The sequence below is a fragment of the Uloborus diversus genome, chromosome 9 (assembly GCF_026930045.1).
Source record: "Uloborus diversus isolate 005 chromosome 9, Udiv.v.3.1, whole genome shotgun sequence".
Classification (NCBI taxonomy): Eukaryota; Metazoa; Arthropoda; class Arachnida; order Araneae; family Uloboridae; genus Uloborus; species Uloborus diversus.
Genome location: NC_072739.1, coordinates 40,003,268 through 40,026,403, shown reverse-complemented (window position 1 = coordinate 40,026,403; position 23,136 = coordinate 40,003,268). Strand labels below are relative to the sequence as shown.

The 23,136-nt window shown below is 29.1% G+C and overlaps 1 protein-coding gene across 1 annotated transcript in view; it reads right to left on the bottom strand.

Moving 5' to 3' along the window:
• LOC129230170 (sodium channel protein 60E-like) overlaps positions 1 to 23,136 on the bottom strand; it is a 205,024-nt gene extending 181,888 nt beyond the window's left edge. Inside the window, exon 1 of the mRNA XM_054864572.1 lies at positions 22,897 to 23,136. Within this exon, the coding sequence (XP_054720547.1) occupies positions 22,897 to 23,136 (240 nt within the window). The remainder of the gene's footprint in view (positions 1 to 22,896) is intronic.

The window sequence follows — 23,136 nt, the reverse complement described above, 5'->3', positions numbered from 1 at the left end:
AATACTAATATTTAAGTTCTTAAAAATAAAAGAGCTAAATTTAAAAACAAGAGGGGGGGGGGCAGAACTGCATTCATTTATTCAACATAACTTATAAATAATAAATTTCATAAATCATTATGCACTTCAACAAAAAAATGGATTATATTAATTTTTTGATTCTAATATTTAAAATCATAAAGTAAAAGAGCTAAATTTCAAAACAGGAATGGAGGGGGGCAGAACTGTATTATAAATCCTAAAATTCAAAAATCATGTTGAATTTCAATTCAAAAATGGATTATATTTCTTTCTTGATATTAATATTTGAATTTAAGAAAGTTAATAAGCTGAATTTCAAAACAGGAACAGTGTAGGCAAAACCGCAATAAGCATCATAAACCATAAAATTCATAAAGAATGTTGCACATCAATTAAAAAATGAATTATATTTATTTCTTAATACTAATATTTAAGTTCTTAAAAATAAAAGAGCTAAATTTAAAAACAAGAGGGGGGGGGGGCAGAACTGCATTCATTTATTCAACATAACTTATAAATAATAAATTTCATAAATCATTATGCACTTCAACAAAAAAATGGATTATATTAATTTTTTGATTCTAATATTTAAAATCATAAAGTAAAAGAGCTAAATTTCATAACAGGAATGGAGGGGGGCAGAACTGTATTATAAATCCTAAAATTCAAAAATCATGTCGAATTTCAATTCAAAAATGGATTATATTTCTTTCTTGATATTAATATTTGAATTTAAGAAAGTTAATAAGTTGAATTTCAAAACAGGAACAGTGTAGGCAAAACCGCAATAAGCATCATAAACCATAAAATTCATAAAGAATGTTGCACATCAATTAAAAAATGAATTATATTTATTTCTTAATACTAATATTTAAGTTCTTAAAAATAAAAGAGCTAAATTTAAAAACAAGAGGGGGGGGGGGCAGAACTGCATTCATTTATTCAACATAACTTATAAATAATAAATTTCATAAATCATTATGCACTTCAACAAAAAAATGGATTATATTAATTTTTTGATTCTAATATTTAAAATCATAAAGTAAAAGAGCTAAATTTCATAACAGGAATGGAGGGGGGCAGAACTGTATTATAAATCCTAAAATTCAAAAATCATGTTGAATTTCAATTCAAAAATGGATTATATTTCTTTCTTGATATTAATATTTGAATTTAAGAAAGTTAATAAGCTGAATTTCAAAACAGGAACAGTGTAGGCAAAACCGCAATAAGCATCATAAACCATAAAATTCATAAAGAATGTTGCACATCAATTAAAAAATGAATTATATTTATTTCTTAATACTAATATTTAAGTTCTTAAAAATAAAAGAGCTAAATTTAAAAACAAGAAGGGGGGGGGGCAGAACTGCATTCATTTATTCAACATAACTTATAAATAATAAATTTCATAAATCATTATGCACTTCAACAAAAAAATGGATTATATTAATTTTTTGATTCTAATATTTAAAATCATAAAGTAAAAGAGCTAAATTTCAAACAGGAATGGAGGGGGGCAGAACTGTATTATAAATCCTAAAATTCAAAAATCATGTTGAATTTCAATTCAAAAATGGATTATATTTCTTTCTTGATATTAATATTTGAATTTAAGAAAGTTAATAAGTTGAATTTCAAAACAGGAACAGTGTAGGCATAACCGCAATAAGCATCATAAACCATAAAATTCATAAAGAATGTTGCACATCAATTAAAAAATGAATTATATTTATTTCTTAATACTAATATTTAAGTTCTTAAAAATAAAAGAGCTAAATTTAAAAACAAGAGGGGGGGGGGGGCAGAACTGCATTCATTTATTCAACATAACTTATAAATAATAAATTTCATAAATCATTATGCACTTCAACAAAAAAATGGATTATATTAATTTTTTGATTCTAATATTTAAAATCATAAAGTAAAAGAGCTAAATTTCAAAACAGGAATGGAGGGGGGCAGAACTGTATTATAAATCCTAAAATTCAAAAATCATGTTGAATTTCAATTCAAAAATGGATTATATTTCTTTCTTGATATTAATATTTGAATTTAAGAAAGTTAATAAGCTGAATTTCAAAACAGGAACAGTGTAGGCAAAACCGCAATAAGCATCATAAACCATAAAATTCATAAAGAATGTTGCACATCAATTAAAAAATGAATTATATTTATTTCTTAATACTAATATTTAAGTTCTTAAAAATAAAAGAGCTAAATTTAAAAACAAGAGGGGGGGGGGGGGCAGAACTGCATTCATTTATTCAACATAACTTATAAATAATAAATTTCATAAATCATTATGCACTTCAACAAAAAAATGGATTATATTAATTTTTTGATTCTAATATTTAAAATCATAAAGTAAAAGAGCTAAATTTCAAAACAGGAATGGAGGGGGGCAAAACTGTATTATAAATCATAAAATTCAAAAATCATGTTGAATTTCAATTCAAAAATGGATTATATTTCTTTCTTGATATTAATATTTGAATTTAAGAAAGTTAATAAGTTGAATTTCAAAACAGGAACAGTGTAGGCAAAACCGCAATAAGCATCATAAACCATAAAATTCATAAAGAATGTTGCACATCAATTAAAAAATGAATTATATTTATTTCTTAATACTAATATTTAAGTTCTTAAAAATAAAAGAGCTAAATTTAAAAACAAGAGGGGGGGGGGCAGAACTGCATTCATTTATTCAACATAACTTATAAATAATAAATTTCATAAATCATTATGCACTTCAACAAAAAAATGGATTATATTAATTTTTTGATTCTAATATTTAAAATCATAAAGTAAAAGAGCTAAATTTCATAACAGGAATGGAGGGGGGCAGAACTGTATTATAAATCCTAAAATTCAAAAATCATGTTGAATTTCAATTCAAAAATGGATTATATTTCTTTCTTGATATTAATATTTGAATTTAAGAAAGTTAATAAGCTGAATTTCAAAACAGGAACAGTGTAGGCAAAACCGCAATAAGCATCATAAACCATAAAATTCATAAAGAATGTTGCACATCAATTAAAAAATGAATTATATTTATTTCTTAATACTAATATTTAAGTTCTTAAAAATAAAAGAGCTAAATTTAAAAACAAGAGGGGGGGGGGGGGCAGAACTGCATTCATTTATTCAACATAACTTATAAATAATAAATTTCATAAATCATTATGCACTTCAACAAAAAAATGGATTATATTAATTTTTTGATTCTAATATTTAAAATCATAAAGTAAAAGAGCTAAATTTCATAACAGGAATGGAGGGGGGCAGAACTGTATTATAAATCCTAAAATTCAAAAATCATGTTGAATTTCAATTCAAAAATGGATTATATTTCTTTCTTGATATTAATATTTGAATTTAAGAAAGTTAATAAGCTGAATTTCAAAACAGGAACAGTGTAGGCAAAACCGCAATAAGCATCATAAACCATAAAATTCATAAAGAATGTTGCACATCAATTAAAAAATGAATTATATTTATTTCTTAATACTAATATTTAAGTTCTTAAAAATAAAAGAGCTAAATTTAAAAACAAGAGGGGGGGGGGGGCAGAACTGCATTCATTTATTCAACATAACTTATAAATAATAAATTTCATAAATCATTATGCACTTCAACAAAAAAATGGATTATATTAATTTTTTGATTCTAATATTTAAAATCATAAAGTAAAAGAGCTAAATTTCATAACAGGAATGGAGGGGGGCAGAACTGTATTATAAATCCTAAAATTCAAAAATCATGTTGAATTTCAATTCAAAAATGGATTATATTTCTTTCTTGATATTAATATTTGAATTTAAGAAAGTTAATAAGCTGAATTTCAAAACAGGAACAGTGTAGGCAAAACCGCAATAAGCATCATAAACCATAAAATTCATAAAGAATGTTGCACATCAATTAAAAAATGAATTATATTTATTTCTTAATACTAATATTTAAGTTCTTAAAAATAAAAGAGCTAAATTTAAAAACAAGAGGGGGGGGGGGGCAGAACTGCATTCATTTATTCAACATAACTTATAAATAATAAATTTCATAAATCATTATGCACTTCAACAAAAAAATGGATTATATTAATTTTTTGATTCTAATATTTAAAATCATAAAGTAAAAGAGCTAAATTTCGAAACAGGAATGGAGGGGGGCAGAACTGTATTATAAATCATAAAATTCAAAAATCATGTTGAATTTCAATTCAAAAATGGATTATATTTCTTTCTTGATATTAATATTTGAATTTAAGAAAGTTAATAAGTTGAATTTCAAAACAGGAACAGTGTAGGCATAACCGCAATAAGCATCATAAACCATAAAATTCATAAAGAATGTTGCACATCAATTAAAAAATGAATTATATTTATTTCTTAATACTAATATTTATGTTCTTAAAAATAAAAGAGCTAAATTTAAAAACAAGAGGGGGGGGGGGGAACTGCATTCATTTATTCAACATAACTTATAAATAATAAATTTCATAAATCATTATGCACTTCAACTAAAAAATGGATTATATTAATTTTTTGATTCTAATATTTAAAATCATAAAGTAAAAGAGCTAAATTTCAAAACAGGAATGGAGGGGGGCAGAACTGTATTATAAATCATAAAATTCAAAAATCATGTTGAATTTCAATTCAAAAATGGATTATATTTCTTTCTAGATATTAATATTTGAATTTACGAAAGTTAATAAGCTGAATTTCAAAACAGGAACAGTGTGGGCTGAACCGCAATAAACATCATAAATACATAAAATTCATAAAGAATGTTGCACATCAATTAAAAAATGGATTATATTTATTTCTTAATACTAATATTTAAGTTCTTAAAATAAAAGAGCTAAATTTAAAAAGAAGAGGGGGGGGGGGTTCAGAACTGCATTCATTTATTCAACATAACTTATAAATAATAAATTTCATAAATCATTATGCACTTCAACAAAAAAATGGATTATATTAATTTTTTGTTTCTAATATTTAAAATCATAAAGTAAAAGAGCTAAATTTCATAACAGGAATGGAGGGGGGCAGAACTGTATTATAAATCCTAAAATTCAAAAATCATGTTGAATTTCAATTCAAAAATGGATTATATTTCTTTCTTGATATTAATATTTGAATTTAAGAAAGTTAATAAGCTGAATTTCAAAACAGGAACAGTGTGGGCAGAACCGCAATAGACATCATAAACCATAAAATTCATAATGAATGTTGCACGTCAATTAAAAAATGGATTATATTTATTTCTTAATACTAATATCTAAGTTCTTAAAATAAAAGAGCTAAATTTAAAAACAAGAGGGGGGGGGGGGCAGAACTGCATTCATTTATTCAACATAACTTATAAATAATAAATTTCATAAATCATTATGCACTTCAACAAAAAAATGGATTATATTAATTTTTTGATTCTAATATTTAAAATCATAAAGTAAAAGAGCTAAATTTCATAACAGGAATGGAGGGGGGCAGAACTGTATTATAAATCCTAAAATTCAAAAATCATGTTGAATTTCAATTCAAAAATGGATTATATTTCTTTCTTGATATTAATATTTGAATTTAAGAAAGTTAATAAGCTGAATTTCAAAACAGGAACAGTGTAGGCAAAACCGCAATAAAGCATCATAAACCATAAAATTCATAAAGAATGTTGCACATCAATTAAAAAATGAATTATATTTATTTCTTAATATTAATATTTAAGTTCTTAAAAATAAAAGAGCTAAATTTAAAAACAAGAAGGGGGGGGGGGGAACTGCATTCATTTATTCAACATAACTTATAAATAATAAATTTCATAAATCATTATGCACTTCAACAAAAAATGGATTATATTAATTTTTTGATTCTAATATTTAAAATCATAAAGTAAAAGAGCTAAATTTCATAACAGGAATGGAGGGGGGCAGAACTGTATTATAAATCCTAAAATTCAAAAATCATGTCGAATTTCAATTCAAAAATGGATTATATTTCTTTCTTGATATTAATATTTGAATTTAAGAAAGTTAATAAGCTGAATTTCAAAACAGGAAAAGTGTAGGCAAAACCGCAATAAGCATCATAAACCATAAAATTCATAAAGAATGTTGCACATCAATTAAAAAATGAATTATATTTATTTCTTAATACTAATATTTAAGTTCTTAAAAATAAAAGAGCTAAATTTAAAAACAAGAGGGGGGGGGGGGGCAGAACTGCATTCATTTATTCAACATAACTTATAAATAATAAATTTCATAAATCATTATGCACTTCAACAAAAAAATGGATTATATTAATTTTTTGATTCTAATATTTAAAATCATAAAGTAAAAGAGCTAAATTTCGAAACAGGAATGGAGGGGGGCAGAACTGTATTATAAATCATAAAATTCAAAAATCATGTAGAATTTCAATTCAAAAATGGATTATATTTCTTTCTTGATATTAATATTTGAATTTATGAAAGTTAATAAGCAGAATTTCAAAACAGGAACAGTGTGGGCAGAACCGCAATAGACATCATAAACCATAAAATTCATAATGAATGTTGCACGTCAATTAAAAAATGGATTATATTTATTTCTTAATACTTATATCTAAGTTCTTAAAATAAAAGAGCTAAATTTAAAAACAAGAGAGGGGAGGGGGGAACTGCATTCATTTATTTAACATAACTTATAAATAATAAATTTCATTAATCATTATGTACTTCAACTAAAAAATGGATTATATTAATTTTTTGATTCTAATATTTAAAATCATAAAGTAAAAGAGCTAAATTTCAAAACAGGAATGGAGGGGGGCAGAACTGTATTATAAATCATAAAATTCAAAAATCATGTTGAATTTCAATTCAAAAATGGATTATATTTCTTTCTAGATATTAATATTTGAATTTACGAAAGTTAATAAGCTGAATTTCAAAACAGGAACAGTGTGGGCAGAACCGCAATAAACATCATAAACCATAAAATTCATAATGAATGTTGCACGTCAATTAAAAAATGGATTATATTTATTTCTTAACACTAATATTTAAATTCTTAAAAATAAAAGAGCTAAATTTAAAAACAAGAAGAGAGGGGGGGGGGGGGGCAGAACTGCATTCATTTATTCAACATAACTTATAAATAATAAATTTCATAAATAATTATGTACTTCAACTAAAAAATGGATTATATTAATTTTTTGATTCTAATATTGAAAATCATAAAGTAAAAGAGCTAAATTACAAAACAGGAATGGAGGAGGGCAGAACTGTATTATAAATCATAAAATTCAAAAATCATGTTGAATTTCAGTTCAAAAATGGATTAGATTTCTTTCTTGATATTAATATTTGAATTTATGAATGTTAATAAGCTGAATTTCAAAACAGGAACTGTGCGGGAAGAACAACAATAAAAATCATAAACCATAAAATTCATAAAGAATGTTGCACATCAATTAAAAAATGGATTATATTTATTTCTTGATACTAATATTTAAATTCTTAAAAATAAAAGAGCTAAATTTAAAAACAAGAGGAGGGGGGAGAGAACTGCATTATAAATCATAAATAAAAAAATTCATAAATCATGTTAATTATTAAAACTGCCAATATTGGCGAAATTTATCTCTATAAAACATTTTCTTTCAATCGGTTAGCAACAAACTTGGGGAGAAAATATTCTTTTTATATATTTAATTCTTTTAAGTACAAGCATAACAGAAGAAACTGTGCTGAATGAGTTCATAAACCATAAATAGATGTACTTTTCTGCAACAAAAGGAAACATGTTATTAAATAATAAAACAATGAATTTAAAAAGCTTAACTCATTATATTATTTTTTAATATCTTAGTTTACTACAAGAACAACAAGGATGAGTTCATAAATAATCATACTTTTCTGCAATAAAAGATAACATGTTACGAAATAATAAAACAATAGAATTAAAAAAGGTTAACTCATTACTTTAGTTAAATATTTTTAAAAAATATTTTAATTTACTATCAGTTCATACACAATAAATAAATGTACTTTTCTGCAACAAAAGATAACATTATGAAATAAAACAATAAAATTAAAATAGGTTAACCCATTATTTTTGTTAAATACTTTAAAACGTATGTTTTAATGTAAGTAATGAGTTCATAAACAGTTGCTTACATGTACTTTTCTGCAATAAAAGGAAACATGTTATTAAATAATAAAACAATACAATTTAAAAAGGTTAACTCATTATTTTTTTTAAACATTTTAATTTACTACAAGCATAACAAGGAACTACGCTGGATGAGTTTATAAATAAATAAATGTACTTTTCTGCAACAAAAGGTAACATGTTACGAAATAATAAAACAATAGAATTGAAAAAGGTTTACTCATTACTTTAGTTAAATATTTTTTAAAAACAATTTAATTTACAATCAGTTCATACACAATAAATAAATGTACTTTTCTGCAACAAAAAGTAATATATTATGAAATAATAAAACAATAAAATTAAAAAAGGTTAACTCATTATTTAACAAAAATACTTATTGAATAAATGCAAATTGTTTAACATAGCAGGAGGATATGTATGAGTCAATTCACCCTGCTCCCTCACCCAAATGTGTGAAACATGAATTCCAATTCGAACATTTTTTTTTTTTTTTTTTGCTATTTAGTTACTGTATTCACTATTAATACATACAGTTACTACATGCAGCTTATTATCTTCTTTAAAAATCATTACCTTTTCATCCAATAAAATTTTAAAGCAGTTAATATGGTCTGATATTTCTTTTCATTTTGAATGCTTGAAGCAATCTTAATTTATTAAACTATCTGACTTTTTAAATTTTATATTGGTTTGCACATCTCTCATAGGTACAATGTTGCACAATTCTCATGAGTCAATACATTTCTCCTCACCTATAACTTTAACCTATAACTAAGCTCACCTATAACCAAGCCATTTGGAGTAATGCAGTCAAAATGCTCTCCCGTACTGGCAGTCCCTCAACCAAAATGTTAATGGTTCGAGTAATGGCACAAATGCCATTCATAGTACTTTTAACGAATGAGATGACGTTAATCAAGCATCAAGCGGCAGACCTGAGGCTAAACCCTGACAAAGCGAGAAGCTGGGGAGCTCGCTAAACTATGTTGCTGATCTTTAAGCCCCTATAGAGCTAGTAGCAGTTACCTAAATTCCATGGATATTGTTTCCTATTACATCATCCTTTTGTGGAAACACTTCCTTTTGCAGTATTAACTTCCTTCTTTGGGTTAAATTTTTATGTATTTTTTTAATGTTACATTTTATAATTTTTTTGGATAATTTTGAGTTTTATAATTTTTTTGGAGATTTTTTTTTTTTTTACAGAAAAAGTGCAGAAAGCACAACACAAAACAATATTTCACAAGAAACAATGACCAGCGATGTTCTTATAGGGTACTATCAAACATTTTTTTGACTCATGCCATATACTCTCAAGCTTCAAATATTTTCATTTCTAATTCAGATTCTGTCTTCGCATTTTTAAATTTTCCTACTTAACCACAATTCCCTACAAGTAACCTCATTTCTTTATAGTTCTTAACACTCAATAAATCAACACCTTTTGAATGGCTTGCAATTGCAAAAACCTATTGTGCATAATGGATTACTGGGATACATTCTCAGAAAAATTGATGGGAACATCACAAACTTTAAATTATCAAAGTGGTGCACTAATGCCACCATGCCATGAGCCCCCGACTCCCGCTACAGGATCTGCCTCCCATACAATATTACAGATTAAATTGTAAACAAAAAAATTTAGAAAGTTCAAAAATAATATACAAGTTAAATTGAGTAACAAGTTTTGTTTTCTGCAATAAAAGATAACATGTTACGAAATAATAAAACAATAGAATTAAAAAAGGTTAAATCATTACTTTAGTTAAATATTTTTTTAAAATGATTTAATTTAGTATAAGTTCATACACAATAAATAAATGTACTTTTCTGCAACAAAAAGTAATATATTATGAAATAATAAAACAATAAAATTAAAAAAGGTTAACTCATTATTTATCAAAAATATTTACTGAATTAATGCAAATTGTTTAATATAGCAGGAGGATATGTATGAGTCAATTCCCCCTGCTCCCTCACCCAAATGTGTGAAACATGAATTCCAATTCAAACATTTTTTTTTTTTTTTTGCTATTTAGTTACTGTATTCACTATTAATGCATACAGTTACTACATGCAGCTTATTATCTTCTTCAAAAATCGTTACCTTTTCATCCAATAAAATTTTAAAGCAGTTAATATGGTCTGATATTTCTTTTTATTTTGAATGCTTGAAGCAATCTTAATTTTTTTAAACTATCTGACTTTTTTAATTTTATATTGGTTTGAACATCTCTCATAGGTACAATGTTGCACACTTCTCATGAGTCAATACATTTCTCCTCACCTATAACTTTAACCTATAACTAAGCTCACCTATAACCAAGCCATTTGGAGTAATGCAGTCAAAATGCTCTCCCGTACTGGCAGTCCCTCAACCAAAATGTTAATGGTTCGAGTAATGGCACAAATGCCATTCATAGTACTTTTAACGAATGAGATGACGTTAATCAAGCATCAAGCGGCAGACCTGAGGCTAAACCCTGACAAAGCGAGAAGCTGGGGAGCTCGCTAAACTATGTTGCTGATCTTTAAGCCCCCATAGAGCTAGTAGCAGCTACCTAAATTCCATGGATATTGTTTCCTATTACATCATCCTTTTGTGGAAACACTTCCTTTTGCAGTATTAACTTCCTTCTTTGGGTTAAATTTTTATGTATTTTTTTAATGTTACATTTTATAATTTTTTTGGATAATTTTGAGTTTTATAATTTTTTTGGAGATTTTTTTTTTTTTTTTGCAGAAAGCACAACACAAAACAATACAGAAAAAGTGCAGAAAGCACAACACAAAACAATATTTCACAAGAAACAATGACCAGTGATGTTCTTATAGGGTACTATCAAACATTTTTTTGACTCATGCCGTATACTCTCAAACTTCAAACATTTTCATTTCTAATTCAGATTCTGTCATCGCATTTTTAAATTTTCCTACTTAACCACATTTCCCTACAAGTAACCTCATTTCTTTATAGTTCTTAACACTCAATAAATCAACACCTTTTGAATGGCTTGCAATTGCATAAGTATATTGTGCATAATGGATTACTGGGAGTATATTCTCAGAAAAATTGATGGGAACGACACAAACTTTAAATTATCAAAGTGCTGCACTAATGCCACCATGCCATGAGCCCCCGACTCCTGCTACAGGACCTGCCTCCCACACAATATTACAGATTAAATTGTAAACAAAAAAATTTAGAAAGTTCAAAAATAATATACAAGTTAAATTGAGTTGATTTACTTAACAAAAAGCAGGGTATATGAATTTACTATTAAACTTTAATTTTTAAATTGAAAACCAGAAGTCAAGAAATGTCTGTCACTGAAGCTTTCAGTTGTAACTATCAGCTGATGGTCGATCAACTGGGCAATCCGAGAGTTCAGGTTCAGTGACTAGGGATCATGTTTGACTAAGAAGCCCTCGTCCGTTGAACCACATAGAACAGTTGAGCTGAACAACGTTCTGGAACAGCAACCTTGAACCTTGGAGCGAAGACAGGGATGACTGAGCAAGACACTGGGGATGCTGAGTGGAACAATCCCACTGTCAAATAGAAGGCATTTGTTCCTTCGGTACCAAATGGATGCCAATTGTGTAGGGGGAAATATTTCGTTCCCCGGTCTATTTTCGAAGAAAAACAAAATCTGACTAAAAATATTCAAAAAATGAATGAACTATTATAGTAAACAAAAAAAAAAAAAAAAAAAAAAAATTAAATCTTCTGTATTTCAAGATCTTATCTCATAGGTAGTGATAAATGAGAGAGTTCACTCTAAAAGAATTTCAAAAGTTGAACTTAATCGTTATAAAATGATAGTATGACATTGAAGCTTGCCAATGTATCTGGTTTTTTTAGTGTTCCGGTAGTTACCTTTTCCCTAAACTACACAAATACTCATTCTTACATTGAAGCAATATAAACAAGTTCCTTCCAGAACTAAACGAGCCTACTTTCCTGTATACTAATTTCGACTTTCTAGTACCTGATCAATATTCTCAAAAAGTTAAAATTGCAAATTATTTCAAATAATTTTTTTAAAAATATTTTATCCTGATTTTTAGGAATAAAATATACTATACTCATCTAAAAAATAAGATACATAATTTTTTTTTTTTTAAATTTTATTAAAAAAAAAAAAAAAGCAGCACATTTTAAACAAAGCAGCTAATAAACTATTTCCATTAAGATTTTTTTCCTTTAAAAAACAGCAATTAAAATTAATAAGGTCATTAAAATAAATACATCATATCAAAAGAAAAAAAAACAGTTGCTTTTCCCGTTGCCAAAAAACAATTAATGTCCCTTCAAATTAAATAAAAAATGACAAAATGGCAACTTAAAGAAATAATTTTCATTATCAAAAAAAATAAATAAAAATCATCTGCACATACTGTCGGCCCCACTTAATCGAATATTGTCGATTCTAAGCAATATTATTCAATTAAGCAGGTAAATTTCATTCACCTTTCTACATTGACAACATTTGTCTTAAAACGTAATAACAATAAATCAATAGCTATATAAAACGAATAATTAATGTTATTGGTAAAAAGTTTTTGAAATGAGATAAATAAGGAAAAAAATAGTTTCGTAATTTCTTACAAGCATGAAAGCTTTCAAAAGTTAATTGCACCTCGAGCAATGAAAACTTTATTTTGTCGTCTTTTTTCACTACATCATTTTTTGAAAAAGTCTATAATAATGGACAGCTTGTACAAGATCTTTTGGGAACACATTTTCTGACTCCTTTTTCCCTTCCTCGTTTACCGTATTTTACATTTAATTTTCATAAATTTATTATTGTGTAAAATGAGTATATTTCTTTGTGTTACTGAATTTAATTCTCAACTGCGCTATTTTTTATTATTTTTTTAATGGCAAAGACAAGATGAATTTGACAGAATAGTGGAAATGTTTTGATGGAATATGCATGCTGTTTTTCTCGTCTTGTCAAAAAAAAAAGTATTACTTTACATTTTTACGTCAATAATTTTTCTCACTTAATTTATATCCAATTTATTAATAATTTTAAAAAAAACAGAAAAAATATTTGTGAAAGCTGACTAATATTATTTAATTATCCGGGAAAACTATTCAATTTATCAAGGCTCTTTAACATTGCATCTGTGAGGAAATATTCGGTTGTAGGAGGTTTTATTCGTATAGCGAGCAGGGTATTTGTTGATCCGTTACCCAATTAAGCAGGGCTGAGAGTATCTTTATACAGGGCGTTCCGTTTTAACCTGCAAGACCTCTATTTTCACAACCGTTAGTCCTAGATGCATACTTCCAACGCAAAGATGTTTAATATCAGATGCAGAGTTGAGATACTGAAAGTTTGAAGCAAAAAGAAAAATGAGTCAAAAAATACAAAATTTAACTTTTTATATGGGCCCTAGGTCCCCTAACTCATATTTAGGAAAATTATCTCAATTGATAAATATTACTACCAGAAAAATCTTGACATTTGTGCGGCCAAAACTCAAGGAGATATTTGAGTTCAAAGTTTTTAGGGACCATACAGAAGATGGGATTGGAACTTATCGCCTTTTTGAAAGAATGACGGTTGTTGAAGCGAGAAAGCAAAGTATTTATATGTTTCATTGCTATTCAAAAATTTTTGCAAATGTTGTGCCGTGATATGCAAAAACACACAACAAAACCTCCAACAGTTTGACTCCATACTTTATGCACACATATAAATTCAAACCCTGGTTAACTGCCATATTTTCCCCCAAGAGGTGATATTGACGGCAATTGCAAAGTAGTGTAAGCCAAAAAACGCTGCATTTTATATAGTGTCAAATTTTTTGTGTTGGACTTACTTTTCAATGGAGATTGTTTTCCTAAATATAAATTAAGGGACTTAGGGCCCAAGTAAAAAAGTTAAATTTTGTATTTTATTACTTTGCTTTTCTTTTAGCTTCAAACTTTCAATATTTTAAATCTGCATATAATTTTGAACATTTTTGCAATTGGAAGAATACATCAAGTACTTATGGTTGCAAAATTAAAGGTCTTGCAGGTTGAAACGGAACACCCTGTACCCCATAAACGACTCCAAATTTCTCCATCAAACACTGAACACATAAATTGAAACTTCAGCGTGAAAACAAAAACAAATCATATCAACAATAATTATTTCAATGTATAAACCATGGCTGCGGAATCGTAGTCAGAGTCAATCTCATTTTGGGACAAAAGAGTCAGATTCGGGAGGCCAAAGGTTTTTAATTCAAAGACTCGGAGTTGGAATCTCTCATTTACCCTTAAAGTCCGCAACTCTGCCAATGTTTGAGGAGTCAGAGCCAGACATTTTGGGGTGAAGGAGTCGGAGTTGGAGTTAAATTTCCGAGAGTCAGAGTCAATCCATCTTCCTCCGTGTATAAAATTTGCCAAAGCTACAAAGTCGGTGTCGAAGTCGGGGAGTCGTAGTCCAACTGATTTTCGGGCACAGGAGTCTGAGTCAGAATCAGGGGCCCCAAAACTCTTGGAGTCAGAGTCGAGAGTTGTTCATCGAGAGCTCTCTCCAACAAAATTTGTTTAAAGTAAATCCACCAGTAAGTTCGGAATCTATATTGTCTTCCAGTTTTTCTGCAGGCACTAATGTAAAAGGATTTGAACTGTTCAAAATTGAACAAAAAATTGTTCAAATTAAGAAGTGAAATATGGGAATGAGATGTCCTTGTTAAACTCTTACGAACAAAAAAAAATGTTTGAATCAGACAACTTACTCTAAAGTTATTAGGAGGGGACAGACAGACAGACACACCATTAGACATTTTTCCCCATCTGAATGACCTACTATCCAATTTTTAATTTTTCTATATTCATCTAATTATTCTATTTATTTCTGGCTTTTGTTTTTTGCCATATTTTTAAGATGCATTAAGCCTTCTTTCATGCTTTTTCCTCTTTCTCTGACTTTTACTGGGAAAGTAGGCTAAAAAATGGTAAAATTGATAAATATCCCAAGTTCGATTTCACGATGTAACAAACAAAGGATCAAGAATGCACAAAATCTTGGTGGATCTGTTGGTGTGGCAGCTTTACTGCTTCATCGTGTCAGTTCTATTCTTAAACAACATGAGCAACACAGGGGGGGGGGGGGGAGTGATTGGGGCGTCTTCATCTCTTCTCCGGGAGAAGGAAATTGATGTTTGGGTGATTCTCAAAAAAGTACTTTTCCAAAAAACATCTTTAAATGTTAGCAGTAAATTTTTTGTTAAAAAAATCTTTTTAAAGGAAATCAAGTAAGCGCAAATTTCAATACACACGGAAGTCTTTACATGGCTCCTTTGTCTTCAGCATGAACTGATGTATATTTTGGTATTCCGTAAATATTCCTCTCGACTAGAAAACTGCCTTATAGAAAGCATTTGTTCTTTTGGAACAGAGTGCATACCTGATATGTATCTCTGGCACTGCGACGTTGATACTCGAGAATGGCAACTGACAAAGGGAATATTATTCCTAATAATGAAATTTAACTCTAGTGCCACTTAGAACAAAATATACACGACTAATTCATTAGGTTAAACTCTTTATTCATGGAACAGTTGGACTTACTGATGAATGAAGGCTAAACCTGCCCAGAATCCCAACAGCAGTTGATAGTTTATTTTTTCTTCAGACTAATATTTCAGAAAGTGTGATCTGCTGGATGTTATTTAAGTATTTGAGTACGTAAATTCAAGAAACTATGATAAATTTCAAGCTGTCAGATAACATTTAAAATTGCAGGTTCATACAGAATGTGAAATATACTGTTCAAGAAAAGTATAATAAAATCCACCGTCCCTTGCATTAGTTTGTTGGAGTTGTTTACTTTTCCATGACAACTGGACAATTACCTGGAAAAGCAAATGTTAGAGGCACCAGGGATTTAGCTTATTGTTTCCTGTGACGCCGGAGTGATCTACTGCTACTGACCAGTTCATTAACTATCTTATTATTCTGAGATGAATCGGCCTTGTTTTTTTCCTCATCTTTTTCCTGTGCTTCTAGTTGACTCAACTAAGGATGCCATGGAGGGGCTTAGGATTGAAAATCATTTTATTCTGGCTGCAACTGAACGAAAATGAATGGATTCCTTCATCTTTGAAATGATTCTTCCTTTCAAAATCATATAGCAAAACGATCGTTTATAGCATGAAAAATTCCAAATGAATGGGGGTTTAGTATTCTACTGAGTCGCTTCTTTTGTGAAAGTACATGAGGCAATAGAACCGAGCATCGAGGTCTCAAAGTCCCGTACGAGGTCCTACGTCATCTCGTTCCACAGTCAGAGTAAATGCACTCAATTCGATTAAACTTGCAGGCTGTCCAACTTACCGTCCCAAGTACGTCCAGACATGTTCGATCTGTGACAAATGGGGGGATCGAGCTGGCCAGATAAGGGGACAATGTGGTTAAAAAGTCCCGTGATACCCCTGTTGTGTGTGTGACCGAGCAATGTCCTGTTGAAAAATGGCTCCTCGGAGCTCTAGCGTGAGCACTAAAGAGGTGACTGAAGCAAGTCACACTGGGGCTGAAGCTGCAGTAGTCTCCTTTCGGAGTAGTGAAAGTCTCGTGCTGAGTACTCCAATGACGCCCTTGCTTTGGAGTGCTAGTGTCACACCGCATATACAACTGGTGCAATGCCAGGGGGTGCCATTTCATACCATACATGACCTAATACAGCATTACAATCCAGCTTACTGTACATGTCAGTCACTTGTGCTGGCCCTCATGGCAGGGTTCTCAGGAGCTATTTTTGAACAAGACAATGATCTGGCACACACAACGAGGGTGTCATAGGACTTCCTTCACCACATTATCACCTTCTCGATCCCCCGATTTGTCTCAGGTCGAGCATATCCGTAATCACTGGGGACGATAAGTTAGACAGCTTACAAATTTGATCAAATCTGAAGCACGTTTATAGTAACTGTAAAATGAGATAAAGCAGGACTTTGTACGAGACTGTGAGACCATAATCCTGGCCTGTACCGCCTCATGTGCATTCACGAAAGAGGCGACTCAATAGGATACTGAAACGTCCACTCATAAGGGATTTTTTATGCGATAAATAATAATTTCGTTCTCTATTTGCAATCAATTTCAATACTTTCCCTCACGTATGAAAACATTCGTTTCATTATGACAACTCTTTCTTCATGCATATATAGCTTTTCATAACCTCTCCCAGATTAATCACAAATTTCAATTTTTCTTTGCTTTTCTTTAAACAGCTTTAAATTTCAATTCTTTTTCTTTTCAATCAAATTAATCAAACCGATTACTTTTTATACAGATAAAGGTGGAGCGGAATGGGCAGACAAAGAGCGCATCAGAAAACATGCAAGTCCAACTTTCCATTCGAATATCCAGAACTGTAGTGAAAGTTTTACATAATCAAGGAGCTTAACTTTGGACTTTTTACATTTCACACATTCTATCACTAGCAAAACAGAGGTAGATCTAGGTCTCTGTTGCTCCATTCTTTATTTGCTGTTTAAATGTTCGAACAGCAGCTAGTTAAATGTTATGCAGAGTTCCTATTTTTCCCAATGTAAATGGATAGCAGCACTCATTCAATCATTTATACACCAGCCTGGAAGCAGCACAGTTATTGTACCTCAAACCTGCTAGGGAGTGGCATGATTGACCGTTAGTGTTTTAAAATATAAATAAAGAGGTAATTTGGTTCTCTTACCTATCACGAAAACATGGGCATTCCCTCTTAATTTGACCATGACGTTTATTTATACAACCTTTTGAAAATTCAACACTACTGACAGCTGTGTGATAGCACTTCCTCTTTGCAGGAAGAATGCATTTACCATTTTTGTAGGCTGCACAAAACACTGCCATGCACTATGACATCAAGTTTTCATTTTGTCATTCAAGATGTTTATGACAAATTGCCAAACTCAGAATTTTTCAAAAAAAAAAAAAAAAAAACCCTTCCATAGTGTTAATTTTAGCACCAATATCATAGATCAAATATTTTATGGACTTCAATTACTCAACAAGTAGGTTCATGCATGAATGTAGCAAGCGTTTAATGTCAGTGTTATGTCTTTAAAAACTTCTTTTCAGTACCATACACTTTTTTTACATTTTTAGAGTTTTCTAAGGAACAAAATTTTAGTTTCCAAAAAACTTCATGTCAAAAAGTAAAGTGTTTACAATGCAGTTGGAAACACATTGCATGATTTCTTTCTGCAAAGAAATCAGTTGGAAACGTTAACCAAAAGGTGCATAAGATAAGAATAGTCCTTCTATGAGAGAAAACTAGCAGATCCATTTCTCCTATAAAGGAATGACGCTGGAAAACTCTCTAAGTGCTCATGAGGGTATCTGTTCATTACCAGAATCACAACTGCTCATTTTACGAGCATATAGGTTAGCAAACTCTGGGGGTGTGGATAATGTTAGACCAGTTCCATTGAGGTGCAGGTTGTAGACCACTTCCTCAGCCCTTGATGACTTTCCCACTGCTTTTGAATAACTTGCCGTGGAAAAGGGGAGGCAAATAAAGGAACAGATGCATTGCAAACAACTCTGTATTTGAAGCCACTCATATGTTGTCCCAGCTAATAGGTATCCAAATGGAGGCTCAAGCCTCCTCCCCCCCCCCTTAGAAATTAGAACTTCCTTGCTTTTAGTGCTTTTTTCTTTGCAAAAATGAAAAAACATTTCTTCTGCAGCCATCAATGAATAAGTTAAATTTTAATAACTATAATGTACGGAAGTCAGTTTCCATGGGGTAAACATCCTGTTAAGCCATGGAGAAAAAATTTGAGCCCCCCCCCCCCTTAAAATTTTGCATATGTGCGCCCATGTCCATGCCATTAAGAAAACATCTATGAGTTCCTTTGAAAGTCCCTCTTTCAGCAAACTATCAAGGAGGCCATTAAAAAGTGGTATATGAGGAGAAAAAGGTAAGAAATAGTTGCATGAACTCATCTCCTATTAAAGAGATCCTTTGAATCTTTGGATGCTCAAAAGGCAACAGGTACAAAAACAAGGGGCACTGGGAGAAGGCGACCGACCCTCCCCCCCCCCTTTTATTAAATCCAATTCGCCGCCTATAAAAAGTGCAAGTTTCCAGGAAAATTTACGTGGTTACGTACCATTGTCACAATAATTCTACCGGTAAGGCTCTTGAAAATAACAATGTGCAATTTTATGATATTAAAGATTAAGATTTTTCATCGTCTTAAAGATCAGGCAACACTAGCTCTTACCCCGAAATTCAGTTTCTAAACATTCCAAATAACAAAACCAGAACTTGGAAAAGAAAATGTGAAATAAAACCTTGTTTAACTTAATGTTTCTCTACATACAGGACCCACACATCTGAGATAAAACCTTCTCACTAAACATTTTTCTAATATTAGGTTTAATGACAAACTTATTTGTTTTGTACATTAAACTAGTAGCGTTCCAACACTGATAAAAAAAATGTTCAGAATTATCCTTTTATAAGAATGGAAATAATATAACTTTTTTTTAAGCTCGTCAATAAAACTTAAGCCAAAATAACCTCCGAAGTCTCCAAAGTTTTGAAACACATTAACACTCCTCACAAACATTCAGATATTTAGTAACTAGAAAAAAAATATTGCATTAAAAAAAATATCAGTTTTGAATTTATTTCAAATTTGATTTTTTTTTTTTTTTTTTTTTTTTTTTTCCTTTCTTCAATCGGGATAGTTCTATTTTTCCGTGCTCACCCTAACTTTTGAAGCATCATAACTTCAGTTTATTAGCAAAGGCATGAGAAATCATGCATCCAGTAATTTTTTAGCAATGGATAAAAGGATTTTTTTTTTTTTTTTTTTTTGTTAACATACATATTTGTCAAAGTTGAAATATTCATCATATTTACTTTTTTGTGGCTGGAAAAAGTATATATTTTGAGTTAAATGATTTTATAGCTGTAAAATGCATTAGAAATGGAAAACTAAGAAAACAATGAGCCCATTTTGCTTTAAATGCTTATAATTATGATTTGAAAGAATAAATTAACAGATTAACATCAAAATACTTCAATGGTCTTTTAAAACTTAAATTATCATTATTAATATATTTAAGGGTTCCAGTAAAATCATATGTAAAAGAGCGCAAAAGAGTTTTCTAAAAAAATCTCTTACTTGAAATAGTGTTACAAAAAGTAAAACTTTTGTAAAAATTTAGAGGGAAGAGAGGGCTTTTTTTTCAACAAAATTATTACAGTAAATACAGGTTTTGTGATGAAATACCTCACAAACCTTCATTTTACAATATGAACAAATTGGAAATTTGATTTGAGAATTACAGTACAGTTAGATATAACAATATATTTTTCATATAATTTTTACTTTTAGCAGCAAATTTTTAGCTTCAAGTAAAAGAAGAAAATTACAATATATGGGGCAAAGTGATGATAAAAATATTTTTCCAATAAATTATTTTCTTCTTTATTCTTTAAAATATTTTAATAGGAATAAATAAATGAATGAGTAAATGAAACTTTAAATTAATGAATGAATTAAGTAATTCACGAAGAAACAAAATGAAACTAATGGATGAATGAAAAATATGTAAATGAATTATTTAGTAAATGAATAAATGAATGAATCTGAATGGATGAATGCAAATTAATTATGAATACTTGAAGGATATTTTTAAAATTACCTACAGCTGAATGAGCAAGTAAATGAATGAACTAATAAATGAAGCTATGAAGTTTTATATTAATGAATGAATTAAATAGTTAATGAGTAAACAAAGTGACCAAAAATAAATGAGTTATTTAGTAATTGAATTAATATGAATGGATGAATGCAAATAAAACAATCAATTATGAATACTTAAATAATTTTAAAAAATCTACAACTGAATGAATAAGTAAATGAATGAAATAATAAATGAAGCTATGAAACTTTAAAGTAATGAGTGAATTAAATAATTAATGAGTGAAGAAAATAATGACTAAATAAAAAACTGTAAATAAATGAATTATTTAGTAAATGAATAAATATGAATGGATGAATGCAAATAAATTAATCAATTATGAATACTGGATGATTTTTAAAAAATCTACTACTGAATAAATACGTAAATGAATAACTAATAAATGAAGCTATGAAACTTTAAATTAATGAGTGAATTAAATAATTAATGAGTGAACAAAATGATGAATGGATAAAAAAACTGAAAATAAATGATTTATTAATAAATGATTAAACGAATGAATATGAATGGATGAATGCAAATAGATAAATAAATTATGAATACTGGGTGATTTAAAAAAAATCAATTACTGAATGAAAAAGTAAATGAATGAACTAATAAATGAAGCTACAAAACTTGAAATTAATGAATGAATTAAATTAATGAGTGAACAAAATGATGAATGAATAAAAAACTGAAACTGTAAATAAATGAATAATTTAGTAAATGAATAAATATGAATGGATGAATGCAAATAAATTAATTATGAATACTGGATGATTTTTAAAAAATCTACTACTGAATAAATAAGTAAATGAATGAACTAATAAATGAAGCTATGAAACTTTAAATTAATGAGTGAATTAAATAATTAATGAGTGAACAAAATGATGAATGAATAAAAAACTGAAAATAAATGATTTATTTAGTAAATGAGTAAACGAATGAATATGAATGGATGAATGCAAATAGATAAATAAATTATGAATACTGGGTGATTTAAAAAAATCAATTACTGAATGAATAAGTAAATGAATGAACTAATAAATGAAGCTATGAAACTTGAAATTAATGAATGAATTAAATAATGAGTAAACAAAGTGAACAAAATAATGAATGAATAAAAAACTGAAAATTAATGAATAATTTAGTAAATGAATATGAATGCAAGAATGCAAATAAATTAATTTATTATGAATACTGGATTGTTTTGTTTAATCTACAACTGAATGATAAGTAAATGAATAAGCTAATAAATGAAGCTATGAAACTTTGAATTAATGAATGAATTAAATAATGAGTAAACAAAGTGAACAAAATAATGAATAAATAAAAAACTGTAAACTAATGAATTATTTAGTAAATGAATAAATGAATGAATATGAATGGATGAATGCAAATAAATCAATCAATTATGAATACTAAACTGATTTTTTTCCTCAAAAAAAAAATCAACTAAATGAAGGAGTGAACGAATGAATTAATAAATGATGCTATGAATGAATAAATAAATTAATTAATGATTGAATAAATGAATGAAAAAATAAAACTTTGCCCCACATGCATTAAACATTTAAAACTGAGCTTTCCAAAAGAATGATTGCTGCACTGAGCATTGGTAAATCTCACTTAACGTTTTAAATGTTAAGGACGTGAACTTTATCACTTCATGGTAACAAACATTTTATTTTATGTACCACAAACTATTTCCTGGTCATAAATGTTTAACAATAATTTGCAGCATTATATACCTTGATTTTTAAAAGTATTCATCTTTTAACTAGATATCAAACATGTGCATTATTGAGTTTGATAGATATATGGTTTTGTGGACTTGAGGTAAATATCATTTATCATTCTCTGGTACATCTTTTCCTTTACAGCTTCCAATTTTGTAATAAACGTCTCATCAGTTTCAAAAATGTTCAGTTCTTTTCTAGAACTTCAATTGAATGGAATCTCTGCTTTGTTATTTTCGTACAACATGCAACAGAACCTCTGTGCCCATCTTCTTGAACTGATGCCGGATTTCCATGCCACACAGTGCAGAACGTATCTGGGGCCAATAGGCTCCGAACCCCAGACCCTCCGATCCAGAGTCCGAAGGCCTAATCCATGGCCTAGAGTGCGCAGGCATCACTGTGGCAGGAGACTCTGTGGGCCTTTCATGTCCTTGGGCTCCGAGCTGGGGTCCTCCGATCCCAAACTCGGATGCTCCATTCGCAGGACGGCTCAT